Source organism: Gracilinanus agilis, chromosome 3 (assembly GCF_016433145.1).
Source record: "Gracilinanus agilis isolate LMUSP501 chromosome 3, AgileGrace, whole genome shotgun sequence".
Taxonomy (NCBI): domain Eukaryota; kingdom Metazoa; phylum Chordata; class Mammalia; order Didelphimorphia; family Didelphidae; genus Gracilinanus; species Gracilinanus agilis.
In genome coordinates, this window is record NC_058132.1 from 82,631,194 (window position 1) to 82,658,998 (window position 27,805).

Genomic DNA, 27,805 nt, shown 5'->3' on the forward strand with positions numbered 1-27,805 from the left:
GGGCTTAGACTTTTCCTGCTGCTACCCGTTCCGGCTGGGCAGCCGCGGGAAGATCATTAACCCAGAGCGGTCGAGGAGCTGCGGGCTCGACAGAGGGGGAAAGGACTGAGAGGAAGAGGACTGAGGGCCCCTAACCCGGGATCCACAAAAAGTTCGCTGGGAGAAACGTTTTAATCTTGTTCTGGGCGTCGTAAGTGGCCTCGGCTGGAGCCTACCAGGTCTGCTCCCAGGCCCTGCCCTAGCCCTCGCGGAATTCTTTGGGTCCCTCTCTTGTACTCTTCAGAAACCCTGGCATCCCGCTCTCCTACAGGCCTTTCCCCACATCAGAGCCGCAGGGCCTTTTCCCTGGTTCTATTCCTATCCCACTCCCTCTCTGTCATCATTCTCCAGTGAGTCTCCCCAGAACCTGCCCAGCATCTTTCTTGGCCTGTCCCAGCCAGGACTTTTGCCCTGTCCTCGATCTCTGGGGCAATTCCCATTTTCTCTCTGTCTTCTGAGGGTCTTTCCTAAGTGCCATCCCTGTTTGTCCCTCTCCTCTGTCCCAGTGCCTGCTGGGCCTTTCCTAGGGTCATGTCCCCTCTGGGACTTTCTCTGAGTATCAACATCCTGTCTTCATCCTACTCTTCTTCCACTTTGGGTCGGGATTGGATCTCTCGGGTTTCCTCCCTACCCATTCGGTCCTGCTGGGCCCTTACCTGGAGATCCTCCAAGCCGTGATGTGCCGCCAGTCCGTGGAGGCCAAGCGGCCCGTCGGCCAGGCCGTGCGCTCCGTCCGGCAGACCGTGCAAAAGGCGGGGAACGCCTGGGTAATCCCGGCGAGGGTCCAGGCCCAGGGCCCGGTGAGTCTGAGCCAGGAGGCCTTGCTCGTCCTGGCGGCCGCCTCGGGGGGAGGGCCAGGCCGGCTGCTGGTGCTGGTGCGGGTGCGGGTGCTGGTGGAGCGATCCAAGGCCGCTGTAAGGCTCGCCGAGGTGGGGGAAAGCCGTCTCTTGGGTCTGACCGTAGGGCAGAGGCGGCTGAGGGTAGGGTGGCGGAAAGTAGGGCGGCTGGAAGTCCGAGGCAGGCGTGTGGCACAGAGGAGGCGCCGCCGCCGCCGAGAAGGCCGCCTGGCTGAGAGACGAGAGCTGCGACAGGCGCCCCCCGCCAGCCGCGCCGTTCAGCCCATCGGGACGGTCCTGCGTAACCAGGAGAGACAGACAAAAAGTTGGACAGACGGAGGGAACCTCTGCAGGAGCGAGTCTCAAGACCGCCGGGGTCCCAGCTCAGGTCCGCCTCCGCTCCCAGTCCCCGGCCCAGTCTAAGCCTGGAATTAGCCACGGTGAAACCCAGAAACTAAGAATCAGGAAAGGACCCCGGAGGAAATGTGGGAAATTAACCGGAGCAAAGGGCTAGAATTTATCCAAATCGAATAATCGAGCATCAATTTAGTTAAACATCAAAGACAAAAAGGATTAAACAAATCGAAACAGCCCGAATCAAGTACTTTCCTTCTCTCCCCTCCTCCCCCTACAAATTCCCTTTTTCCCATCGCTGCCCTAGGGCCCTTTCGGGTACTGTGCCCCCAGGGTCCCAGGGTGGTAATGGAGGTGGGGGGACGGAAGAAGGGGAGCTGCCCTAACCCCTAACTCCTCATTTCTCTCCTCCCCCCACTTCCCTCCGCCCCAGGGGCCCAGTGGTGTCTTTCCCCAAACCCAGGGGCCGATCTTCAAGCGCTGGTTTCAAAGATCCAACCCCGAAACTCCAGCAGGTTCCCCAGTCTTTCCTAGCCTGCAATCAGAGAGGATAATCAGCCTGCACCCCACCTTCGGGGACTGTGGAAGCCCCGTGCTTCCTCCGCTGAGATTTCGTTTTTGTCGGGGGAGCCGACTGGAAGTACGAATTGGATCTATGTCGGGACTGTCCCGTGCTGAGTTGTGGCCCCGGACTGCCCCAGACCCCCCAGGTCCAGATTGCCGAATCCTGGTGTATTCACTGCACCACCACCCCCTTTCCGACCCCGACCTCAAACCCCTGCAGGACTCACCATCGCGGAGTAAGTATGAACCAGCATGGGTGCGGGCGGGCTGGAGGCGGCGGCCCGAGGGACAGCGGGGCCTCGAGGAAGGGACTGACAAACAGACGGCTTGACAGATGGACTGGAGACCCTTCAGTGCCGAGTCCCGGAGCTCCGGAGATTGTGCGGCGGGCCAGAGGTGGGCGCCAGGGGCAGCCCCTCGGAGGGGGTTCCTCAATGCCCAGAGCCCCCGCTCAGAGCCATGGGGCGCTGGAGACCCCCCAGCAGGCAGGGGAACGGGGGCAGGGACTTGGACAGGGGGCTACAGGGGGGGTGAACTGAGATGGGTTGAGCAGGGCGGGAAGAGAAGAAGGAGGAGGAGGATTCCAGTTGGAAAAGTCTTTTAGCTTGTTCCTATCTCCCGGCCCTTCTCCCTCTGAGCCCAGACCAGCTCCATGCGCTTCAGTTATATGGGCGGGAGCGCGCAGGGGGGCGCCGGGGGCGCGCATTAAAGAGACAGTCCGGGGGCTTTAGCTTGGGCCTGCTCAGTATCCCCAGGGAAGCGAGGGGTGGGGTAGGTGTAAGGGGGGAGGGAGGTCTTTGTCAGAGGACGGGAGAATCTGCTGGGTTTCTAAAAGGTGGCACCAGAGTGTGTGCCAGTTGGGGTAGTCTTCACCAAACAGACTCTCAGGACCTCTCCGTTTGCTTGGGTCTACGTTCCTCAGTTTCCTCCTGGGTCTGGCATCTTTCTTTCCTCCCCTAAAGTCTTGGGCTCCCCATTTCCTTCACCTCGCACCCGAAAAACAGCAGTCCTGGGGCCAGGGTGACTGCACTCCTCCCCCACCCATCCTGGAGCTTACCCGGACACATCCCCGAGGGCTAAGAGAAAGGGCCCAGGCAGAGGCCAGGAAAGAAACCAAGGCAGGGTCACTGGCTTATGGGGGCCGGCTGAAAGGCGATGGGGAAGACGGGGCAAAGAAAGAATTCACGGGAAAGTGCCAGGAGCGGTGCTGCCGTTCTGGGAAGGTGGAGAGGTGTCTGTTCCCTCCTGGCTGCACCAGGAGACTTCTACCTGTTCCCTACCTGGCCCGGTTCCTCTCAGACTTGGGCCAGCCTTCCCACCCCAGGGATGCCTATGGGGCCCCGTGGACTGACCAAGCAGAGCCTGAGAGGGACACCACTGAGGTGAGAAAGTTTGTCTGAGACTGGAGCTGTGTTGGTGACTAGATCTGATTGCTACACACAAGAGCTTTGGGTGTGGGTGCCTTGTGTCCCTGATTGTGTGTGGGCCTGACCTACAGAATGATTTGTGTGTTTATATCCATACAGGGCTGGGTGTTTGGTGTGGCTCTGACCCACGGCCAGGGTTGTGATGATGCCTGTGTATCCTGTGTATAATTTTACATGTGGCTGTAACACACAGGTTGTATACAGTATTATCCATCTCTGTGACAGGTTTGGGATCTTCCTCTCCTGACAGCTTCTAACATCCACTCTAATCCTTTTCCCTCCACACACCTCCCTCCTCAAACTGGCTAAAATGGACCCACTGAAAGTCAAGGAGTCAGGAGAGGAAGAAAGATCAAGGAAGAGGAAGCAAGAGAATATGGAAAGCTTCAAGGGAAGAGAACAAAGAAGAGGAAGGAAGGAAGGAAAGGAAAGGGAAAGGAGTGAGGAAACCAGGCAGGTGGGTGGAGGAGGAAAAAAAGACAAGGAAGAAAGGGGAAGGAAGAGAGAAAGGAGGGATGGAGGAAGAGGAAATTTGAGAAGGGAGAGGAGGGAAGTGAGATGGCCAGGAAGGAAGATAAATAGAAGGAGGAGATAGAGGACAGGGAAGGAATTAAGGAAGAAAGGAGGAAAGCAGAAAGGAGAAAATGAATGAAGGAAAGGCAGGAAGAAGGGAGGAAGAAATAAAAGAGAAAATGCCTGGAAGAGGAAGAAAAAGAGAAATAAAGGGGGTGAGAACCAATGCAACCCAGGAACCATTTATTAAGTTCCCATTGTGTTGGAGAAGATAATCTCTGTCCCAGCCATAAGGCTGAACCATTCTTCCTCTGTGGTCTTTGCTCACCCTATATCCAATGGTTTCTCTCTACTTGTCTGGCAGGTCCCCTTCAGATTTCCCTAGAGAGGAAAGGCAGGGTGGGGCTGGCAGCAGCAAGGATGGAAGGAAGGAAACAAGCAATTATTAAGTGCCTATTATGTGCCAGGCACAGTTAAGGAGTGAGCCTTAGTGAGTTGGGCTCTCTCCATGCAAACCAAGAGCAGCCCAATGCCTGATCTCATTTTTTGTGAGAGCTTAGAGTCTCAGAAAACAGACTTAGGTGATGGGGGGCCGAGGGGGGAAAAAACCTCTCTTCTCCTTGCATCCCCAGGAGGGATCTATAGATCAGAAGGGACAGTTCTGAGCAACTGTGTATGCCTGTGTGTGAGAAATGATGTGGGAGTGGAAGCATATGTGTTTGTGTGAAGTTGTGTTTGTGTTCATTTCTCTCTGAGTTATATGTGTAATAGGCATGTCCTGGCCAGCAGTGACATGCTCACTGGGGAGTTTTGTTTTGTTTTTGTTTCAAGAGGAGTTTTTAAAAAGGAAAGGGAAAGGGCCACCTCTACAACTGCCCCCCTTTATTATACAATCAGCACAAAGGGGTCCCTCCAGCCTGAGTCTATAAAAGGACCCTCAACATCCCAAGAGAAGTCCTTAATCCTCTCATTCTGGTCCTTACCTTCATTCATTGTTCAGTTGTGTCTGATTCTTTGTCATTTTGGGGTTTTCTTGGCATAGATATTGGAGTGGCTTGCCATTTCCTTGCCCAGATGAAGAAACTGAGGCCAACTGGGTCAGGGACTTGTTCAGCCACACAGTTAGTGAATGTCTGAGGCTGGATTTGAATTCTGGTCTTCCTGACTCCAGGGCCTGCTCTCTGTCCACTTCACCATCCAGCTGCCCCTGTACTGTCAGTAGTTTCAGTCTGTCCCCAAGTGAGGCTCACTTTGAGGTAGAGATAGTTCATGAATTTGCTCAGGGAACCCTCCCTCCCCATATGAGTGGGCAGGTGTATATGCCAGTGTCCCTACATTCATTTATTGTTGGAGTCCTACTGTACTCTTGATTCTTTATTTTTAAAAACTCTTATCTTGCATCTTAAAAGCAATACTGTGTATTGGTTCCAAGGCAGAAGAGCAGTAGGGCTAGGTTAAGTGACTTGCCCAGGGGCACACAGCTAGGAAGTGTCTGAGGCCTCAACTGAACCCAGGACTTCCCATCTCTGGGCTTGGCTCTTAATCTACTGAGCCACCTAGCCACCCCCCTTCATTCTTGGTAGCTCCAGAAGCCCAGGGTTCTCTGTTGTAAATGAAGACTACCCAAGAGATGCTCAGACCAGGGTCAGGGGAAGATGTAGCTTCCAGAAGGGATGGTGCAGGGGCAGAGATAGGGGCAAAGGGGAAATGTTCACTAGACAAATGAGTCATAGGTTTAGAGATAATTGATTGTCACCCCTGCATTTCATAGATGAGAAAACGGAAATCCACAGCGACTCACCCAGGGTTTCTGAGTTTGCATCCAAGTCCAGTGTGCTTGCCCCTTGGCCATGTTATCTTTTTCTTGTAAGGCCCTCTCTTGGGGGATAAGAGCAGGAGCCCGAGGCCTGCTGGGGAGGAGCTGCCTGATTCTGAAGAAAGAAAGAGCGCCTCCTGTTTACGAGTCAGGACCCATGGGGCTACGTGGATCCATGCAGAGTGCCTTCCCCCCAAGCCCAGAGTGTGCCTGACCTCTCCTCTCTTGGGGGGGGGGGATAGAGAGGTACTTGACTGGGATCTAGCGGCGGCCCTTCATGGATGCTGGCTGACTTGTTAACTTGCCAGGGACGTTTTGTCATTTTGTCTTCATGTAGCTAATGCCTAGCGATGGGCAAGTCAGAATGGGGTGTCCAGCAAGCGCTGGTTCAGTGGATGGGTGTCATCGTGAGGATTCCTGCTCAGAGACGGCTGATGCTCTATGATTGGGCCATTGTGCCTCTGGACCCCGGGAGCTCAGCTCCAGCTCAGACTAGAGAGAGGGAAGGTTAGCCTCCCAGTGGCCAAGTGTAAGCTGACTCGGAAGGCCCCCTGGCGGAGAGTCGAGTCAAGTGCCTCTTCTCAGGCCAGCCTCGCTTACATTAAATCAGTCCCAACCCCTTCCTTTAACAGATGAGAAAACGGAGGCCCCGAGAGCTTTAGATTTACCTCAAGTCAGATAACTAGTGATGGAATCAGAATTGGAACTCAGGTCCTCTGAGCGCAAATAGAGTGCCCTTTCCACTGTATGGCAGTGTCTTTACAAGCTGGTGGGTGGCCCAACTGCGTAGGAGGGGTGGGACCCTTGCCCTGTTGTCTCCTGTGCCAGCATTCTAAGAATTGTCTCATGAAGCAATCGAGGCAAACCCTGAGCCAAAACCACGAGCTAGAAGCAGGGGCAGGGCCTAGCTGAGCTCCAGAAGCCACAGGGAGCCCCACTGCAGAACATAGTTCTGCTCCAGCTCCCACTGGGTCTTCTCTCTCTCTCTCTCTCTCTCCCCCCCTGGAGAGGGCTCAGTAGCTGCTCCCCCAGAGCCCTTGGTAGTTGGGGAAGGGAGGGATTGATTTGAGGTTTTTTCTTTCTGTAAAACTGGAAATTCTCCATTCAAGGATAGATATGGAAGAGATGATGGAGAGAGACCAACATTCTTGTTAAACAAAGTTCCAAGAGGGCAGCTGGGTAGTTCAGTGGGATTGAGAGCCAGGCTTAGAGACAGGAGGTCCTGGATTCAAACCTAGCCTCAGACACTGCCTAGCTGTATGACCCTGGGCAAGTCACTTAACCCCCATTGCCTACCCCTTCCTGCTCTTCTGCTTGGGAACTAATACACAGTGCTGATTCTAAGATGGAAGGTAACAGTTTAAAAAAAAAAGTTCAAACTCAGCCTGACATTCGAGGCCCTCTGCCATCTAATTCCAACTCCCAATGAAGCCTGAACTCCCCTCTGTTTCCTCACCCTCCTCCCATCACAAACCTCTTCCCTGACAACTCCAGTGACTTCTCCTTCTCTGAACTCCTTTCCGAACATCGGCACTGCACAATTTAGCACTAGGATGGCTTGAAGTAGGCTTTCAGAAGAGTCCTCGAGGACGAAGGGATCATCGATGCAGACCTACACGTCTCTCTCCTTTGGCACGTCCAGAGGCAGGATGTGTCCGCAATGAGGCCGGGCGGGATTTGGACCTAGGTTCTCTGGCTCCAAGGTCAACATTCTTGTCATGGCTTTTACACAGCCGAGTCCAATCTCCTCCTTTCTCAGAGGGGCCTGAGGCCCAGAAATCTTGGGTGATGGGTCAGATCACAACTAAGACAATTCAAATTCAGAGCTTTTCCACAGTGACCACAACTGTTTTAAAGGTCTCATTTCTGAGTGAGGGGCAGATCTCTGATTCCTCTTTGGGGGTCGCCACATAGTAGGTATTTAATACCAACGGTTGAATGAATAATATATAACCCGTTAAGGTCTACAAAGTGCTTTAGAAATACTATTTATTTTATCCTCATAATAAACTTATGAGGTAGGTGCCATGATCACCCTCCTTTTACAGAGGAGGAAAGCAAGGCTGAGAGAGTAATGGGGCCTACGGAGGTATACGCACACCGAAAACCCTCCCCGGGCTGGGCCACCCTCACTTCCTGCCGCCTGGGAGGGGAAGGGCACCAAGGAGCCTCCCATCTGCACAGTGGGGCATCCATACCGCCGCCCTGTCTCGGCCCGGCATCCAGTGAAGACACATGCCAACGTTCTCTCCCTTCTCTTTGCCCAGTTGGGCTGCCACTCCCTCTGGTCTCCCAGACCTTCCTGCGTCTAGGCACATTGGCCCATTGTCTGGGCCTGAAGAGATGTGTAAGCTGGGGTGTCAAGGGGGATGGGGTGGGGTGGAACAGAAAACTAGAGATCTCCTAGTGACACCTGGTGGACACCTCTCACAACAGCAGCCCAACTGTGGTGTTGCTGCCGCCTCTTCCCCTACTAGGCCTGGGGGCTGGCAGAGGACTTCCTAGAAGAGTCCGCTTGCCTTCTGGGGCTCACCCCAAGCCTCCCCTTGTCTTTTCTGGGGTCTAACACGCGAGGCAGTAAATAGCCATTTTGTCCGTGGCCTAAATTTGGGGGAAGGCAGCAGAAGTGCATGTGGTGTGTGGTCACCCACTGGAAACGCTCCCATGAAGGAGTGCCCTCTAGATTTCAGCCTCTCAGCCACTTTTCATGTGCTCTGTCCTACCTAGAGCTCAGTACTGAGTGTCCACCAATGGGCCCTGCTCAGTCTTAGCTTAGGGGCAGAGCTTCAAAGGGGATGGGGGGGGGGGAGGAGGGGAAGCTGGTTGGTCTCGAGCCTAAAAACTAAGCTTCCAGGTAGAAGTTGGGGATTCCACAACCCTGCAGACCAGGGGCAAGTCCATGACTTCATCAGTGGACAGACAGCACAGCAATTCCATTAACACCAATAATTCTTTATTGAACATCCACAGGGCACAGTTTGAGCTCAGCACATACGCAGAACATGAGGTGAGTGGGGCAAGAGGGAACCCCCTTCCCCCCATGTCTGTGGGATAGGCAGCACCAGCTGGGGTGGCAGCTGCCAAAATTTCCATGCAGAGAAGTCAGTTGTTGGGAGGGACAGGAAGCTGAAGCCAGGCACCAACACGACAATGGAAAATCAGTTGTTAGGGGAAAGGAAGGGAGACATGCAGATTCAGGGAACTGTCCCCTCGCTCCCAGCTCCAGTGGGGCAGGGCCAGAGGGCAGGAGAAGGAAGACAGGTAGGGGCTAGAAGGCATCCAAGCTTGGTGCAGGAAGAAAAAAATAATCATCTTCCCCCAGCATCGCCCACCATCAGAACTAGAGCCTGCACACCCCTGGGTCCCCTAGGGGGGCTCAGTTGGAGAGAAGGTTCTTCTCTTCTTGGCAAAGTCAGGGAGAATTAATCCTGTCTCTACCCCAGGAGATCCCCAGGATCCCTGCAGGGCAAGGGCAGGGGATCACAGGAAGGGAAGCCCACGCCCTGGCCGGCAGGGCCCACCGGCAGAGGCTGAAGCCCATAACACCCCCACCTGCCTGCCTGCCTGTCCCTTCTCACCTCCTTTCTTCTACCTCTTAGGGGAAAAGCACCCCACACTGTGGGCCTGGGGGAACTCCACCTGCACCATCTTTCTCAGGGACACAAACACTAATTTCAAAGCTGTGGCTGATGGAAAGAAGGCTCTTGAGGCCTCCACAGTCATAGCACTGCAGTCTGCTGCCCTTCCCCACCCCAAGGGAAGTGGGTTGTAGCTCTTTTGCCAGGGGTCCAGCTCCATGCTCTGGCCCTAGGCCTGGCTGGGTACAGAAAAGCCAGAAAGCTGGGGGTTTGGGGGCTTGGGAAGGTACGTCCTCTTCCTCCTCCTTCTCCTTCTCCTTCTCCCTCCCTCTCTCCTCCCCTCCCTCCTGGGTGGCCAGGGCAGAGGCCAGGAGGGGGTGGCAGGGGAGCGCCTCCCTCAGGGCTCGGAGAGGCACTGTTCCAGGGCTGCCATGCGGTAGTGGCTGGCAGTCTCCTCGCCCGCCTGCAGCCGCATGGCTTCCCGGCAGAGGCGGTTGGCTCTGGCCAGCTCCACCAAGACTCCCTGGTAGGCAGCCACCATCTCAGGTTTGACTGAAGTTGGGGAGACGCTGCCTAGGAGCTGCAGGAGCTCCTGAGGCCAGCGAGAGCGCAGGGCGGCTGGGGCCAGCCAGGGCAGCAGAGGCACACAGCCTGTGAAGGCCTGCATCCCTAGGAACCACAGCTCTTGCAGGTCGGCCCACACCCCCTCATAGTCGGGCGCTAGGGCCAGTGTGGCCTGCTCGGCACCAGGGCTCGCTCTGGCCACGTGGGACTGAGACAGGAAAAGGATGGCTGCCGCAAAGAAGCCACGGGAGGCGGGGGTCCCCTGGAGAGCTGCAATACAAGCACAGGGAAGGGGGGAGGACTTCAGGCAGGGCAGAGATACCTCACACCCTGGATTCTGCCCCAGAGACCAAAGCCATTTTCCCTTTGGGGAGGGGCAGCACGAATGAGGGTGTTAAAAATAACTCTCTGGCCCCACTTACCTTTGGACTTGGAACACTGATTTAGCATGCTAAGGCTTGCTAAGTGCTCCTGTGAGGTAAGCAGGCAGGGAGGCTCAGCAAAGGAAGAGACTTAACCGATCATACAATTCACACACGCTCAGGCAGCACCTGTTGTTGGCCAGGTCCCTGCCCTGAAGAATTGTTCCTCTCCAAATGCTCTGTCCCATTATGGTTTCTACAAGGGCCTTGGTCCAATGGAAAGGCAAGAGGTCTGGGTTCAAGGGCCCTCTGCACTGCCATTTCTTAGCTGTGTGATCTTGGGTTTAATTACTTTGAACCCAAGTTTCCTTGTCTTTAAAGTGGGCTAATTATAATCACAATAGCTACCTCAAAAGGCCAATAGAAAGACCAAATAAAAATGTATGTGAAAGGGGGCAGCTGGGTAGCTCAGTGGATTGAGAGCCAGGCCTAGAGAAGGGAGGTCCTACGTTCAAATCTGGCCTCAGACACTTCCCAGCCGTGTGACTCTGGGCAAGTCACTTGACCCCCATTGCCTACCCTTGCCACTCTTCTGCCTTGGGGTCAATACACAGTATTGACAGAAGGTGAGGGTTAAAAAAAAAATGTATGTGAAAGTACTATTTGAATGTGAGTTTTTGTTGCTGAGAGCCAGCATTGGGAGGTAACTGAAGGGACCAAGGATAATGGGGGCGTATCCTGGAAATCACTCAAGATCAGACCCGCTACCGGGTCTAAAGTTGGGGGGGCCTGGGTTTAGACCTGGCCTCAGACACGTCCCAGCTATGTGACGCTGGGCAAGTCACTTAAACCAAAAATGTCTGGCCTTTGTCACTCTTCTGTCCTAGAACTGATAGGAGGGTTTAAAGAACAAACTCAGACTGGCTGGTCTACTCAACAGCTCAGCTGTTTATGGATGGAAGGAGGGGGCCAGAGCTCTGACTCTTTGGGCCAGCAGAGGGAGCAACAGGGGTGAGTGCCTGGTTCCACTCTTATTGGCAACACTGCACTATCCTCACCCCCAAGATGCACACCACATCAGCGGAGGCTGGATTAAGGATGATCTACCCTGTGGGGAGGAGGAGGAACAGGAGAACCTCCAAACTGTTGACACACTCATTGATCATGCAGAATATGCCTGATCTGGAGGAGACATCTGATGTTCCATTACCCAGGGATTGTGAAAGCCCATGTCCCACGTGGGCTGGTTCCACGAAGAGCAGTTATTTCTCCAGTGGTTAGGCTGAGCTCGTTGCTTGGTCTAGACCAGGCTGTGACCCTAAGGAACCGGTAAAGGGGGACCCTATTTTTTTCTAGCTGGATTAGATCTCCATTCTTCTAATGGTTTCCTTTTCAACACTGAATTTCGGCCTCAATATTTAAAGGCAGGGAACAAAGAACACTACGCCCTGTTCCTGGATGGGTGTCTGCTAATCTCATCCAAGCCAACAGATGGGGCACAGGGAACAGTCGGAGACAAAGGGGGCCCAACAGACACCCACAGTCAAAGTGGAAGCTATAGCCTGGGTGGGGTGGGCCAGGACCCTGGAGCTGGGCTCAGCCAGGGGAAGGGTTTCTTATCTCTTTGAAGAGCAAAGCCTGAGGTCAGGAGGGGTTAAGGAACAGAGCTGTTTGGGAGCAGGTAGCAAAGTTTTGCTAGGAAGGAAGCTCAGAGGCAAGACCTACTTCAAGCATGAGAGACCATAATTTTTGACTTGGCAGAGGCTCTGCCTCCAAAACCTCTGGATCCACAGACCCCTCAGGCTATAGACAACATTCATCTTATCCCTATTCCTATTTCCATGAAGGGTCCCCCTGCACACCACCAAAATGTACTAAAAGTACTGTCAACTCTCCAGAGAACCCACTGCAGTGATCGATTGCCCTGTGGGTAGGAGGTTCTTAGTGTCTAGCCCAAAGCCCTCCAGATAGAGAACAGATACACACACTTCCTCCTGCCTCAGAACAATGATTGTTCCATCAGGAACAATGGCTGACTCCAGGGCTGGGTGTCCCTGGCCTGGCTCCACCCCTGGGGTCTTACCTGGAGAAGTGCTGAGGAGCCGAGCCATGAGCAAGCCCAGGGTGGCCACATTGGCAGCCAGAAGCAGCCTCCCCTTCTGCTGAACCAGCGAAGGCAGGGAAGTCATTAGAGTATTCATGAGGGATGTGAAGCATGCGTCCCGCCTACGTTGAGGGAGAGGGGCCAGAAAATAGAATTAGTAGGGTCCAATCAGGCTTTGAAGAAACCCCAATTAGACTCTGGGTTCAGGTCAACAGGCTGGGCTTTGAGAAAGTCATACACAGATCACAACAGGGAATAGAAACGAGTCAGGCAGTGGGCCTAAAGGGACATGAAATGAGAACCTGCTTCTCCTCACTGGGGGTTGGGTAGGACTCAGGCATCTGATGAAAACAAGGGGCAGATGGCCAAGAGAGCTCTGAGTCCAGTGGGCAGAGATATGAGAAGGGTTTGGTGCAAATTTTAGGAGTTTAGAGACAACTCCATGGGGAACCCACCTACTCATGACTAGGGTCAAAGCAGCAAAGTTTTCCATGGGGTGAGTTCTAAGAATCTGGGTGTTTTAGGCACAAGTTGGCCAGGGGGCAGCAAGTGGTTGGCCATTCCCTGTCCTACCACCACCACCAGCACAGTCCCATCCAGCCCATTCCCTCACTTGATTAGTCCAGGTGCAGTGACCACGAGGTTGAGGAAAATGTGGCAGCAGGTCTGTAGGCCAATCTCCACACTGTCAGGCAGCACTGAAGTGTCATGCCCAGGAGACGTGAGCTCCCACTGCTGCAGGAAGTACTGGCACAGCAGGGAGGGAGCCCCTTCCTTGATCAGGATCTCCCGGGGTCCATCTTCTGCAGTCAGGTGGCACCAGCCCGGCAGGAGGAGCCTGGAGAAAGACAAAATTATGAGCCGGCTGGGGACACGAAGGCATGAGGAGTCCCTTCTTAAGCCAGTATGAGGTACCCTACCCATATTCACAGCCAACATCTGTGCCATCTTTAACTCGGGGAGAGGGGAGGACTGTAGCCTGAGGGAGAAAAGGAAAGGATAGGGAAGCAGAGATAAGGTCCTGGAACTGACCTATACCAACTAAAGCAGGGAGTCCCAGCTTACTCCTTTCCTATGAGAGGGTCAAATCTTGAGGCTGGGGATTTTTTTGTGACATCATTTATTCACTCATTCAGTGACTCACCGGAGGGCATCTCCAGGCCAGGATGGCCCTGGAGGAGTAGGAGAAATGGCTAGATTTGCCACCTGTTGTGAGAGATCGCCAGCCTCCTCAGCCTCCTCGTAGAGGCTCTTGGCATATCGGACAAGGAAGGGCAGCAGCTGGCAGATCTCCTTTCGAAGGGATGAGGTCTCTTCTGCCAGCCAGGCACCCAAGATTCTCACCGAGGCAAACACGAAGGGCTCCTTCTGTTTTTCTGGTCCCACCTGCTCCCCCAAAACCCTAAGTGAGATTGAGGACCTTTCCTTGCCCCTCCCCATGACTCCCCAGGAACCTACCCCCCACAATCCCTGAGGTGCCACCACCCCTCCCCGCAAGCTCAGGTTCAAAACAACACCCCATACCCCCCACCCCACTGGATGTTCTAACAGTGGCTGAATTTAAGCTAGCCTGACTCACAAAAGGTTTCATCAAATCACAGTCTCAGAAACTCTGGAGAAGTCTAGTTGAACCTCTAGCTCAGTTTAAGTATTCCCTCTTGGGTCTCCCCTAGGGCTTTAAAGTTAAAATGAACATGGCTTGTTGGGGCTGGTTAATTCCTGGCATTCCAGACTCTGTAGTCTGCCTCCCACCTTCATTTCCTGACTTAATTCATTGTACTCCCTGCTCCATGTACACAGGGCCATCCCTTTAGCAGGTGTTTAAAAAATATTTATTGAAGATGAAAGAGCAATATGCAAGAAGAGCTACAAAGCCAGTCACACCTCGCCACCCACGATTCCCTTGCTGGGCCTCTATCCCAAAAACAACATCAAAATTTTGGAAAAGGACCTTTTGGTACAAAGACATTTATGGCTACTGTTTGCACAGCAAAGAAAACCATCTATTTGTCCAGCAAGTGGAGACTGGCTGACTACCCTGAAGCCTGTTAACATAATGGAATATAAAAACATGTATGGTATATCGGAGACTTGGTCTCAGAATAAGGAAGAATTGAGTTCAAGGCCGACCTCTGACACACAGTGGCTGGATAGCCCTGGATAAGCCATTTCCTTCAGATGTGTCCCTAAACACATTCTTGAAGAAATTACAAAGGGCTCACTGCAAAGCTTCAGAGAGCTACACACTAGGATCTTTTACTAGATACTGGTCCATAAAAAAAAAGGGAGACACATTTTGCAGACAGGGAGATATGGAAAGAGCTCTATGAAGCAGTTGGGAATTGTATAGTTCATGTTTCCCAAGGGCTGGAAAAGAGAAACAGAACCAGAGCTGGGGGAACTTCAGGCAAGTCTGGAGAGGACAAGAAGAGCAAAAGCATCCTCTTTGGCTGGTTCTGTCTAGTAAAGGCCAAGAATTTGAGGAAGATTCCTGGTTTTGTATTTTTATTCGAGTGATTGATTTCCTGGATGGCTGTCTGTAATTTTTTTTCAGGGTTGAATTAGAGTGAATGGTTCAAAGTGGGGGAAGGGACATGAAAGGATAGGGTTTGGCATAAGCCTCTCCCCATCACTAAGAAACCCAGCACTCTTAGGATGTGAACACTGCACCATAAGCTTTGTATGGGTTGTTTTTTTTTAAACCCTTACTTTCTTAATAACAACTCCAAGACAGAAGGGCAAGGGCTAGGCAATCAGGGTTAAGTGACTACCCTAGAGGTCACATATCTGAGGCCAAATTTAAAACTAGATCCTCTCAACTCCAGGTCCAGTGAACCACCACTGAGCCACTCAGTTGCCCCTGAAGATGAGGGATTAGAGAAGGAGAGCTGGTCCTCTCATCAGGATCTCTGGCAACAAGCTCTCTGCTGCCCCTGCTGGGAGATGAGCTGGGGTGAGGGCATGCTACTGCAGACTGGAAAACATCTGGAAAGAAGAGCCAGACTGCTCCCCCTCTAGGTCTGGTTGGCTCCTGGCCAGTTTTGAGGGAAAAAGATGTCTTCCAAATTGATTGCTTTGCCCTGGCTTTGAAGATACTGTGTATCAAGTGGGTGTGGCAGTGGGGAAGGGTCTCATCTCCCTTACATAGAGGCAGCCAAGACAGAGAGGAAAGGACTTTCGATTTGGTATCAGAGGAGCCAGGTTTTTATCCTGGCTCTGCCACTCCCGGGCAAGTCACATCCCTCTGATGCACCTCAGTCTCTTCATTTGTCAAATGGAAAAAAGAAAAAAAAAAAAGACATACTACCTACTCCACAAAGGGACATTTATATGATTTGGAAGTTAATGTCTATAAACTTGGGGATTTCCCCCAGAGGACCTTTGTTTCCCTGAGTTGGAGCTCCCCCAGGTCTGGAATCAATTCTTCCCTCATTTTCCCCAGTGGCTATTGGCAGGGGGTCTAAGAGCCCCTCTTTACCTGCTGCAGATAGTGAATGACAGCTCCAATGGCCTCCTTCATGATGCTCACGAGCTGCACCTTCTGGGGCTCCTTCAGCAATGGCTGCTCGACCCTGGTGCATTCCTGGATGCCCAGCTCCATCAGGGCATAACAGGCAGTCACCACATCCTCCTTCACCTCCGCCCCAGGCTCCTCGAGGGCAAGCCTCACTTCCACACAGGCCAGGTTCACTAACAGGGCCAGGAACTTGCCCCCAGACCCACCGGCCGGGATCCATTCAGAGCCACAGGCATGTGCCAAGCGAGCTGCCAGCTTGAGGGCTGGGTTGCGCTGCCAGGAACTCAGCTTGCTGCCCAGGATCCGTGCCAGCCCAGCCTGTAGATCTCGGAGGCACTCGGTGGGCACAGTCGTCGGGGGCAGAAACAGGGGCAGCAGCTGGCAGAGCTCAAACTTGCTGGCATCCTCAGCCTTCTGGAAATCCTCACTCAAGCCCCGAAGCACGGCCAGCAGCTCGGGCTCCGCCTCCTTCCAGCACTGGGTCTCTGCAGCTGCCAACAATCCCACAAGGAGGGCCAGGGCTTGATCGAAGCCATAGCCATGCCCCAGGTAAGCCTGGCATAGGGCAGCCACAGTACCCCCAGCAATGAGGTGTCGGGGTCCCCGGGGCGTGCCAGCCACAGCAGTGAGGCATTGGTAGGTGTCATCGATCATGGAACGGCGGGCTGCGTCATCGGGGTCACCCCGGGTGGTGAGGATGGCACTCAGGATGGGAATCTTGTTGAGGACCTGGGGGTGGGCAGCCAGCTCAGGGTCGCTACAGAAGCAGGCCAGCAAGGCCACACCCAGAGCTCGCAAGACATGGTCAGGGCAGCCGTCAGGGGCTTCTTTGCTGGTGAGGAGCCGATTGGGGAAAGTAAAGCCCACAGCATCAAAGATCCTCCGCCGAGTTTTTGCATCAATGTCACCAGCCTTGACTGCCTTGGTCACCTGTGGCAGAGGGTCAAAATGAGAAGAATAGATGCTGGGGATGGCCATCTATTCCCCTCATATACCAGGGCACCAAGGCATCCAGCAAGAGCCTCTGTGGCCCCAGGACTAGGAGTCCAGCACATTCCTTGACTCAGGCTGGGCATCCCTAGGCGTCATCTAATATCTCCACACTCCTGAGCCCAGGCAAGGGAGCCCTTTCTTTCATTAGACTCTTTTTATGCAATGGGAGATAATGTGCTGCAAAGGGGAGGACGGGAGGTATTCAGTCTCCTTCCATAACCCCTTTTAGTATTTCCCCACCTTCCTTATTAGAAAGGATTTTCTGTTGTCCAATTCTGATGCCAAAAACCAGAGCTGGAAAGGGTCTGGCACCTAGCACTTGCAATGCCCTGCCTCCATGCTTATGTATTGAAGGTCCTTTTGAATATACTTCCTTTGGAAAATTGTCTCATCCTTTCCCTCAACCTTGGGTGGGGGGGAGGGGGGGGAAGCGGCTCTTGTGTCTCCATGATCCGCCTGTCAAAACATTTCCCCTCACACTTCACCTAAACACCTCCTCTGCTGCAGTGTGAGCCCTTGACTCCCATCCTTCTCTCAGTTGCCATGGCAAACAAGCATTGGCTGCTCTCCCCCCTCTTTCCCTCACCCCACACACGAACCACCCTTCCCAGCACTGCAGGCTGCTGCTCTTCTGTCCCCACGCCACCCTCCTCTAGCTGAGCTCAACCCCTCACCAGCTCCCACTTTCCAGCATTCTGGGGTGAATATGAAGAACCCCTTCGCACCTTTCCCTATGGGCTCCGCCATCTTCTTCAAAGCCCACTGTCAGAGTATAGGGGAAAACTCCTCAGGATTGTGAGTAGAATACACTAGTTACTATCTGCTGATAGCACCCTGTGAGTCAGCCCCCATCTGCCAGGGACACCCAGAGTGAGTGCCTCCAGTACCCTTCTCTGGCTCCTGGCTCTCCCCGCCCCACCCCCAGCCCTATAGAGAAGAGCTATTCACCTGTACCTGCATCCTAACCAGCTCTTCTCACCCTAATTCCCTACAAGGGCATCCAGAATATCACCCAAATGGATTTCTAGAACTTCTGATTCTTAGCCACATCACCCAAGGAAAGAACCAGCCTCATTTTGGTATGTCAACCTACTCAGCAGGTCCCATAGCCCCTTCCCTCCCCTCAGGTTCTTACTAGTAGCAGGGCAGCAAACTGTTCACTGTCGTTCTTAGCATCTCGAAGGGCCCCCAGGTATCGCTCCAGGGTGGGGTTGCGGCTCTCAGGCTGGCTCAGAGCCGGCTCACAATCGGACGCCATGGTGTGCCCGCCTTGCCCAACTGTGAACACAAGAGGGACTGAGCAATGCTCCACTGGGGTGGGGGGGGTGGGGGGGAGTGTTGAGGAGGGAGGGATTAACAAAAAGAGCACAGGATGGGGCAAAGGATTGGAAGAAGAGGAGGGGAGGGTCTCTAAGGCTATACCTCACCTCATGTATGGGGGCACCTCTCTAGGAGATGAAGTGAAAAATGTCAGTGATGGGGAGATTAAGTCCCTGGCCCAAGGTCATCTACAAAAGAGGGGTAAGGGGGAAGAGGAAGCTGGGGGGCAGATTCAAGCATTTTGCCCAAAAGCCTAGCAATCCTTCTTCCACTCCTTCTCTCTTTCCCCATGGCTTGACAGGGGGGCCTCTGGCCTAGAGAACCTCAAGACACCCCCAATACATATACACCTCAGACTTTCCCCCAAATGCTAACACGGAGGGGAGAAGAGGAAGGGTGGATATGGGAAGGAGTGGTGAAGACAAAACATTAGAGGATGGAAACATAGCTGATGCTTAATTATACATGCACTGGGAGAAAGGAGCAGCCACTGATGAAGAAGCCAAAAAGGAGAGCCCCTTCCCCAATCTCCTGGCAGCCTGCCTGATTGTATATTGGGGCAGGGAAATGCTGTGAAAGTCTTCAAATTTGCATTCAGCCCCCCAGCATTGGCTGGGAGGCAAGTAGAGTAGAGCCTGCGTGATACCTAGGACCCCACCCCCTCTTCAGTCCTGGGCTACCTTCTCCCCTTCTCCTTCTCCTTTCCACCCCCCCCCCCCACCCCCACCCCCCATTCCTGCTAGCAAGTGAGCAACAGCAGGATTAACCATTAAGGTTCACCTCCTCTGCCTTCCCACGCCAGCCAGCTTGCGGATGCAGGTGTCATTGAGCAGAGAGCTGGCGAAGAGGTAGAGGGAGGAGAAGCCTGGAAGGACCACAAACTGTCCTGGTCCCACCGCCCCCCACCCCAAAAAAGAGATGATCTGCAAAGTGGATAATTGAAGATGGGCTGCTGGGTGGGGGTAAGGAGAGAAAGGGGGCGGGGGCCGTCGGGGATGGGGAGTCCCGGCGGTCGCCACCTGTCTCGCCGAAGCCAGGTCACAACACGACACTGATGAAGTCACGACAGAGCAGCATGATGAAGCCACACTTCACGATGACCTGAGGTGATGTCACGAAGGAAGGCACGACGAGGTCACAGCAAGATCACGACATGGGACAACCCCAAAGATGGCATGACCAAAAAAAAATTAAGGCGGAAAGAAGAGAGGACGGAAATGCGACGAGATGCTATCACGACCGGGCACGGTGATATCACGATATGAAGCTGTGATGTCGCGATATGACCCCCGAGATGTCACGACACAAGTCAGCGACTGCTCTGAGAGGTCCCTTCCAAGGATGCAGACGCGGGCCCAAAGTGGGGGGCTGTGCTCACCCGGGTGGGGCCGCGAACCAAGGAGACGTCCCCAAACGAAATGCAGCCGGAGCCTTCACTGGTGCTCACACCGTGTTGCACACTCCGTGTTCCTGCTGCGGCAGCTCCACCCCCACCCCCGCATACATCCTGGCCAATCAGAGGCCGATTCACTCCTGTCCTTGACCAATGGCCTTTCAGAGCGTTGAGCAGTAGGGGACGCCCCCGCTCCCGCCATTTTCCTTGTGGGCACTGCCCCACTTTGCTCCCAACGGCTATTAAGAGGGGAAAGCGATGGCGGCAGCTATCTCGGAAGTGCAGGGAAAAAGTGGTTTCCCTCTCTTTGGCCCAGTATCGCTCTTTCTTGGGGTCTCGCTGCCCCTTCCCCACCCCCCTTATCCCATCCCCTCCTCCATCATGGACCTGGCACTCAAATTGCCCTTCCGGGGGGGGGGAGGTGGCAGAAAGAAAATTACTTCCGGGTGGAGGCCCCGGCCACATCCGGCGGTCGCTGTCCCTCCGGGTAGGCTGAGGTAGGAAGGAGGCACCTACCCCAGGGAACTGAGGCGGGCACCGGCCGTACGGTATTAGGGAGCCGAGGGTCGGAGCGAACGGAGAGGGAGGAGGGAAATCGATCCTTCTGCTCCCTTGAGGCCACCTGTCCATCGTGTGGCCCCGGCTCAACCCGGCCCGGCCCATTCCAGGCTGGTCCCAAGGCCCAGCTTCCACCTCCCCCATGGAGCCGGAGGAGGAGGAGGCCGAGACTCGCCGTGGAGCCGCCTGGCCCTGAGCCCCGGGTAGGTGGGAGGGGGAGGAAGGGTCGGCTCCACCCCCAGACCCTGGCTCCTGGCCTAGGACCCAGGTCTCCCAGCCCTGGGTTAATCAGCCCTTCCCCCGCAAAGGTTTCCGGCTTGGCATTTTAAAATAGAAGCTCTCTGAGGGCAGGAACCGTTTCATTTTCTTCTTTGGGACCCCCCCCCCCTTACCTCTTTCCCCCGCCACCCCCAGTACCCAAGCCTCTACTTGGCAGATGATAGGTGCTCAATAAATGCTTGTCGAAAGTTGAATGAGCCCTATTGGGTAGTCCAGTCTCACGTTAGCTTGACTAGAGCTACTCACAGCAAAGACATATACCAAGAGGCCCTAGTATTCGGCTATGTAGGGATGGGACAGAAAAGGTTACCTGTATGTGTGTTGCTTTCTTTTGACCCCTTCTTCCTTCCTCGGTCTTGTTCTGTGGTCAGTGTCTTCTGCTGTTTATCAGAAGAGTCCTATGATGTTTGAGGTTTTTTTTTTGTTTTGTTTTGTTTTTTCCAAATCTTAAAATGATTAAGAGAGAGGAAGAAAGGTGCTATTCAGATTTTGCAATCACGTTAAAGAAGGGAGGTGGTGGAAGCGGAGGATTGGTGGTCATCCGAAAGCTGAGTGATGCAGGGTTTTGAAGATTTCCTAATCAACACAAAATAAATCATGCTGTGCTGCATACATGAGAATAGGAAGAATTATAGTAAAATTGCAGGGGTAAAAGAGCCTACATTTCAAATTGGAAAAGGAATAAAAAGAATCCTTGTCTGTAGCTTATCTCTGGACCCTTATCCACCAACAGGCTTGTACAAAGTTAGTCATGTTAAAATCTGTGAAAAGCATAAGCTATTGACTTTTCCTACTATTCCTTCTGTGATTAGGGGACTAGCTACTAAAGAGCAAATTGGAATGCGACCTCTCAGAACAATCTGTTCGTTTTTCAAGCTATTTGGAAAACAATGTGTGCAAATATAAGCAAAACTATTCACGACAGTCTGTTCTGTAACTTTCCAAAATATCTTTGAGCTGTGCGGTGGTGGTAGGGTTTTTTTGTTGTTGTTCTGAGGGCTTTATTCTTGATTACTAGTACCAGCTGAATAGGCTGTTTCAAGCATGATTTGCCCTTCAAACATATCTTATCGCTGAGTACATAAATGGAGTTCCACGTATGAAGCTGACAGACTGAACTATGATACATCCTCCATCAACCTGAAGTATTAAGCAAACATTACCCCCTGCTCCTTCTGAACAGCTGCGACAACAGAGTGCTTTTATTTTGGGTGTACTTGTAATGCCCTAAATGCTTACTGGGTTCCACGTGTGGGGGTATGCCTTTTCTCCCCAGGTTATTACCCTTTGAATTCTTTTAATAATTATTCTTTTATGCCTTGCTAGCCTGCTTTATAATTTCTGCTATTGGCCAAAAAGTTCTTCATTGTATCCTAGTAACAATTTCTATCTTTTGGCTCAGTTGTAGATTTTAGAGGAAGGTCTTATTTGGTATTTAAGTGTAATTAGCCATTGTGCCTCTTTTAGTTTCATTGTGTGAAATGTTTAGCCTCTAACCACCTTTGGCAACCTGGTGGCATTAATTACTCCTGTTTTTCTGCTTTGAAGACTTCATTTTCACAATGCCCACATGCACCTTCCTCTCAAGGTACTGTTGATAGGTATTGAGTCATCCATTAAGAGAAGAATTTTTTTTGATGGGCTTGTGTGGGTAATTTAATTCAACAAGTAACAAGCATTTATAAGGTACCTAGTGGGTGTCGAGCTATGCAAGGTTCTGGGATCCAAGAAAAAAAGTAAACAATCCCCGCTCTCAAGGAACTTATATTCTTTTTGAAGGAACAACATCTGTATAGAAAATTAAATACAGATTATCTACAGTTTATGGTTAGAAGGGCCTTAAAAAATGAGGACAATCAGGATAGGCTTTCTGTAGGAAAAGATTGATAAATTATATAGACACCCTTTACATCCTAAGTTGGTAGTTTTATCATGATGTTTTCTATGGCTCTCCATTAAATCTGATAGGACAGATAAGTTATTGGGTCTAGTTTTTTGAATTCTCAGGTATCATTTCCCTGGCTTTTTTACTCATCACTAGCCAAGATCACATTTGGAGATTCACTGGTAGCAAAGGATTGAATGAAAGTGTCTAGCTTCTTGGGATGCCTAGTAGTTAGTGAAAATCTGCCTTGGGGTGGCTGTAACTTAGTTCTGTAGCACCATGAATCTTTCTTCACTGGTACTAGCCAGCACAGATAGCAAAGTGATGACAGTCTCCCTGTGTGCTTAGCACATTTGCTAAGCTTAGTGATGTTTGGGTTTGCCAACCTGTGCTGCTTGCCAGGCTGAGTTGACAGCTGCACATTTGGAAAAAATTTGAATGCTTCTTCAGAACTCATTAAAGCCTCATAATATTACTAAGATGTTTTTCTTTTTAAAAATAATGAATACAAAGATGTAAGGAAGATGTGTGGGTAGAGAAGGGCTCATGAAAGGAAAGGACAAAGGTGCTGATTTACTATTAAACAGTGACTGGAAAGTAATTAGGTGTGAAATGCCTACCTATTATGATGGCTCCACTTCATATTCCTTGCTGTGTTGTTATCCTGGTAATTAAAGTTTTAAATTTTATTGGAAGAAATAAATTGGAAAGGCAGACCTGGAATCTGTCATACCTTTTTCCCTAGTTCATTTTTTTAAGAAACAAATTATCATTTACTTGACAGTTAATTTCTCTTCTTTGTGTCTTTCCAGAGTCCTAGTTCTTCTTGTCGTAAAGACTATGGAGAAGAAGTTGAAAGTCGAATTGGATATTGGTTCCTGGATTTTATCAAGAAGATATTGGCAAAGACCTGAAAACGGGTTGAAAAGCCTGCATCTATTTTATGCATGTCTTTGTCTCAATGCTTTATGTTCATCAACAGGTACGAATTTTTCTAGTGGTTTCATGGTAAAATGAATAGTTTTCATTTATGAATTCTTAGATCCATATTAAAGGGTGGCTGAGTTAGAAAATGAAAAGTGAAATAGTTTGCTGGTTAATAAGTGACCAGAGCCGAAAGGGTGATCCTCCTAATTATTTAGGTTTTTTTTGCTTGCCTAAGAAACAAATTTAATTCTTAGTTAGGTAAATTGGTTTTATTATTTTAAGATGGTTACCAAACTCAGTTCTTATCTCAGTCTTTCAGTCAGGGGCCATTTTTTTATAAGCTGACTATGTACCAGGCATTTTGCTAAGTGCATGAGATATCAAAAAAGCAAAAAAAAGAAATAATCCTTACATTCAAGAAGCTCAGTCTAACAGGGGAGACAACATGCAAAAAACTATGTACAAACAAGATCTGTACAGGATAAATTAGAGATGGTCTCAGAAGAAAGACACTAAGAATAAGGAGAAATAGAAAAGGCTTATTGCAGAAGGTGAGATTTAACTAAGACTTGAAGGAGGTCAAAGAAGCTAGGAGAGGGAGATCTAGGTGGTGGTATGTCAATGAAAATACTTAGAGCTGGGAGATTAAGTGTCTTATGCAAGGAATAGCAAAGAAGCCAGTGTTGAAGAATATATGGAGGGGAGTGAGATGTAAGAACCTTGAAAAGGCAGAAAGAGGCTGAGTTATGATGGACTTTGAAATCCAGACAGATTACCCATCACTGGTATAATATATCCTTTGGCTTTCTTATAGAAAGTTTCCCATTTGGAGGGTTTCATAAGATGTTCTTACTTATTGAATATCATTTTACCAATTGAGAGCTTCCTCCTGGCAAACAATACAGAGAAGGCTTAGTTTCAGAGGGAAATACTGCTTCTTTCTTTCTACTGTTTATTTTATTGACAGCGTTTTGTTGGGGTGGATAAAATGTAGAATTTACGAAAGAAACTTTTAGCTTAGGAAACTTGACCATGTCTATAGTCTCAAATTTGACCTTTTGAAGTTGGAGATCAATGCTGAGGTTTTAATACAAAAATCTAAAACAATTGATATTTATTGTTAATACTATAATTATAGAGTTTTCTATTGCATTTTTAAGGAAATGATGGTGGTTATGGTGATATTGAGAAACAAATAATTACAGTATTTAACAGTTTTCATCACATCACCTTTCTGTTTGTTACTCTGTTAATGCTTGCATAATTTTAGTGGAGGAAATTTCAGTTGACATAAACCTGACCTAAACAAATTTTTCCTCTCATTGTTGCTTTGCTGGGATAGCTGACTATTTCCAGGGAAGCATCTTAAGGGAGAATTAAATGAATTCAGCACCAAAGAAAAAATCTCATTTCCCTCAAACTATGCTAGACAACATATTGTCAAAGAAATTTGGAAATAGATGGAGTACTAAGAAGTAAAAAAAAAAAAAAAGCTCTTCTTTATTCCTCACCATCTAGTGCTGGATGACATATGACAGTGTACTTTGAGGATCAAATGTTAAAAAAAAAAAAACAGATAAAACTTTAGTTAACATTAAAGGGTTATATAAATTTATGAGACCTGGAGGTGGCACATTGTACACTGGGCCTGAAGTCAAGAAGACCTGAGTTCAAATTCTATCTCAGACACTTCCTAGCCATATCACACTGGAAAATTTACTTAACCTCTGCTGCCTGAGTTTTTTATCTGTAAAATGAGGATAATAAATCACCTCCCTCCCAAGATTGTTGTGAGTATCAAATGAGATGATATTTATATAAAATGCTTAGCAAAGTGCCTGGCATGTAGTAGGTGCTATATAGATGCTAGCTATCATTAGTATTACTATTAAAATGCTAGCTATTATTATATATACTCAACTTATCTCCTCAACGGTTGGGCAGATTTTTCCTTTATCGTCTATCCTATACAGATACTAGAAGAACAGTGGACATATAGAAGGTGCCTATTAGTTATTTTATTGGTGAAGAAGGTACAAAAGTGATGTTAAGTCAGAAGTAATTATAGAAAGTATCAGGATAATAGCTACATACATTTTTAATGTATTCTGAATTTAAACACTATAAAATACTCATTTCTCAATGTGTTTATTTCTAAATACACAAAACACAAAAAAAGATTCTCTATGAAACTGAGTCTTTATTTCATGCCACTTTAAAAATAAGTATATAATAAAATACAAATTACTTTAAAACTGTATTGTTCGTACTTCCTTCTGAAATTATTTCTTTTCTGTGCATTTTATTTGACTTATTTGTATTCATTTTTAAAAGTTCATTTTATTTCCCTGTCTGATTCTTCCCCATTGAGGATTAAAAAAAGCAACCTTGTAACATATGCATAACAAATAAAACTTATTCCCACATTGAAGATATCTAATAAAAATATGCCTCAATCTGTATCCTGAGTCCAACACCTTAATATCATGATTCCTTTGGAATATTGATTGGTCATTACCTTGATCATAGTTCTTAAGTCCTAAAGTTGTTTATCTTTACGTTGTAGTTATTATTACAAAAATTGTTGTCCTAGTTCTGCTCACTTTATGCTGCCTCAGTTTATAGGTTTTCTCAGGTTTCCCTGAAACCTTTCCCTTTGCCATTTCTTACAACCCAATAGTATTCCTTTCTGTTCACATGCCATGATTTGTTTAGCTACCAAACTGGTAGGCTCATTGCCCCCATAAAAAGAGCAGCTATACCTGTTTTGGAATACATGGATCCTTTTCCTCCTTCTTTGATCTCTTTGGGATATAGGTCTAGTAGTGATTCCCCTGGGTTACAGGATTGTGCATTTTTGTTTTTAAACCTTTTCCTTCTGCTTTAGTCTTAGTTCTAAGACAGATGAATAGTAAGGACCAGGCAATTGGGGTTAAGTGAGTTATCCAGAGTCACACAACTGGGAAGTATCTGAGTCCAGATCAGAATCCAGTTCCTCCCAAATCCAGACCTAGCACTCCATCCACAGTGCTACCTAGTTGCCCCTGGTTATGCATTTTTAAAAATGTTACAGTAGACTACTTTTTTGGACATTACTATTGGTCACCCCTCCCACTGACATTAAAAACTGAAAGGTGGGAAGAGATCCCTTGTTACAAATAAACATAATTGCAAAAATTAATCCACATAGTGGCAATGTCCAAAGACATATATCTTTGCACTTTGTGTCCATTAACTCTTATAAGGAGGTGGGTAATAGACTTCATCATAGATCCTCTGGAATATGAGTTTGCCATTGCATTGATCAGAGTTAAGTCTTTCAAAGTTATTTTTCTTTACAGTGTTCTTGTCTTTGTACAAATTGTTTTCCTTGTCCACTTCACTCTGCCTCAGTTCATACTACCCAGGATTCTCTGAAATCATCGTTTTCATCATTTCCTTTCTAGGTTGCACTGCACTCTTATATATGTATTTCAGAATTCCTACTCAACTCTGGTGTTTTCATAAGAAATGCTTGAAAGTTCTTTATTCCATTAAAGATCCATTTTCCTCCATGTAAGATAAATTCAACTTTGCAGTTATTCTTGGTTGGGAGCCTATTTCTTTCATTTTTTCTTTTTTCATCTTGGGGGTTTTTTGAGGATTTTTTTTTTTTTGGTTGTTTGTTTTTTGCCTCTTAGAATATGCCAAGTTCTCCTCCCTATTAGAATAGAAGCTTCCAGGCCTTATGTGATCCTAGAGGTTGTTCCTTGGTCCTTGAGCTACTTCTTTCTGGATGTTAATAATATTTTTTCTTTGCTATAACAGCTCTGGATTTTGGCTTTGACATTTCTGGGACTTTTCCTTTGTGAAGTTTTTTATTGGGAGTTTTTTGTTGTTTTTGTTTTTGTTATGATTTTTTTTTTTCAGGAGGTGGATCTGTCTTTACTCTGCCTTCTGGACTAATGAATCTGTGCAATTTTTACTTAAAATTTCTTGAAATAGTGTTGAGGCATTTTTACTTTTTTTTTATTAATCAAGGTTTTCAGGGAGTCTAATCATTTCTCTTTGGCCAGTTTCCCAAGTTGCTGTGCTTATTATCTTTTATATTTTCTTCAGTTTTTTAATCTTTTGATTTTGTTCCAGTATTTCTTACTATACAGTCATTGATTTCAGTTTGCTCTATTCTGCTATTTCTCAGGTAAGATCTGCTACTTTCTCTTTTAAGTGATTTCATTTGTTTCAATTCTTTTCTTTAGAGCATTTATTTAATTTTTTTCATCTCTTGCTTTATTTTTTTTTCCTAGGTATCATATAGGCCTTGTAGAAAATCCATATTTTCCTTTGAGTCTCCATTTGCATTTATTACAAGGTTACTTGTTTTTTGGAAGATTTCTAGATTTGTAATAATTTTTTACTCTGGTTAGTATTTTTTATTTATTACTCTTTCCATCTTTGTTTCCTGAGTTGGAGCTTTGTGCCAGGGTCACTATACCTGCTTACTGAGCTTTTGGGTAGCGTAGTTGGCTAAGCTTTGTCTTTCATTTCTTTCTATAGGTTCTTGACCTGACCATCACATCCCAGAGATAGGCCTTTCCTGAATCTTTCAGGCTCACTGTTGGATCTTCACAGTGCTCTGTGATGTCTGGGGACATAATATAAGGGCCACCAGGCCCTCATTGGTGAAGCTGTGGCATGTGTGCACAGCTGGCACTAGGGGAGCTGCTCCATTCCCCCTCTTCCCAGTGCCAGAGGACATTTTTTGCATGCTCCACCTCTCTGTCCAGCTGCCCAAAG

General features: G+C 49.2%; 3 protein-coding genes across 4 annotated transcripts in view; 1 reads left to right on the top strand and 2 right to left on the bottom strand.

Annotated features, from left to right (window-relative positions):
• The window catches only part of TFAP2E (transcription factor AP-2 epsilon), a 40,958-nt gene extending 38,911 nt beyond the window's left edge, over positions 1 to 2,047 (bottom strand). The window contains exons 1-3 of the mRNA XM_044668784.1: positions 2,021 to 2,047; positions 622 to 1,172; positions 26 to 130 (exon numbers count right to left, since the gene is read on the bottom strand). Coding sequence (XP_044524719.1) covers positions 26 to 130; positions 622 to 1,172; positions 2,021 to 2,047 — 683 coding nt within the window. The remainder of the gene's footprint in view (positions 1 to 25; positions 131 to 621; positions 1,173 to 2,020) is intronic.
• Positions 2,048 to 8,480: 6,433 nt separating this feature from the next.
• NCDN (neurochondrin) overlaps positions 8,481 to 27,805 on the bottom strand; it is a 41,384-nt gene continuing 22,059 nt past the window's right edge. Inside the window, exons 2-8 of one of the 2 annotated variants that reach the window (XM_044668062.1) lie at positions 20,528 to 20,793; positions 17,803 to 17,945; positions 15,636 to 16,604; positions 13,302 to 13,543; positions 12,771 to 12,995; positions 12,137 to 12,279; positions 8,481 to 9,961 (exon numbers count right to left, since the gene is read on the bottom strand). In XM_044668062.1, coding sequence (XP_044523997.1) covers positions 9,525 to 9,961; positions 12,137 to 12,279; positions 12,771 to 12,995; positions 13,302 to 13,543; positions 15,636 to 16,604; positions 17,803 to 17,925 — 2,139 coding nt within the window. In that variant the 5' untranslated portion in view covers positions 17,926 to 17,945; positions 20,528 to 20,793 and the 3' untranslated portion in view covers positions 8,481 to 9,524. Of the gene's footprint in view, positions 9,962 to 12,136; positions 12,280 to 12,770; positions 12,996 to 13,301; positions 13,544 to 15,635; positions 16,605 to 17,802; positions 17,946 to 19,006; positions 19,418 to 20,527; positions 20,794 to 27,805 lie in introns of those variants that run through there. The other variant, XM_044668063.1, reaches the window with a different exon arrangement.
• KIAA0319L (KIAA0319 like) overlaps positions 22,928 to 27,805 on the top strand; it is a 103,701-nt gene continuing 98,823 nt past the window's right edge. The window contains exon 1 of the mRNA XM_044668061.1: positions 22,928 to 23,084. Within this exon, the coding sequence (XP_044523996.1) occupies positions 22,943 to 23,084 (142 nt within the window). The 5' untranslated portion in view covers positions 22,928 to 22,942. The remainder of the gene's footprint in view (positions 23,085 to 27,805) is intronic.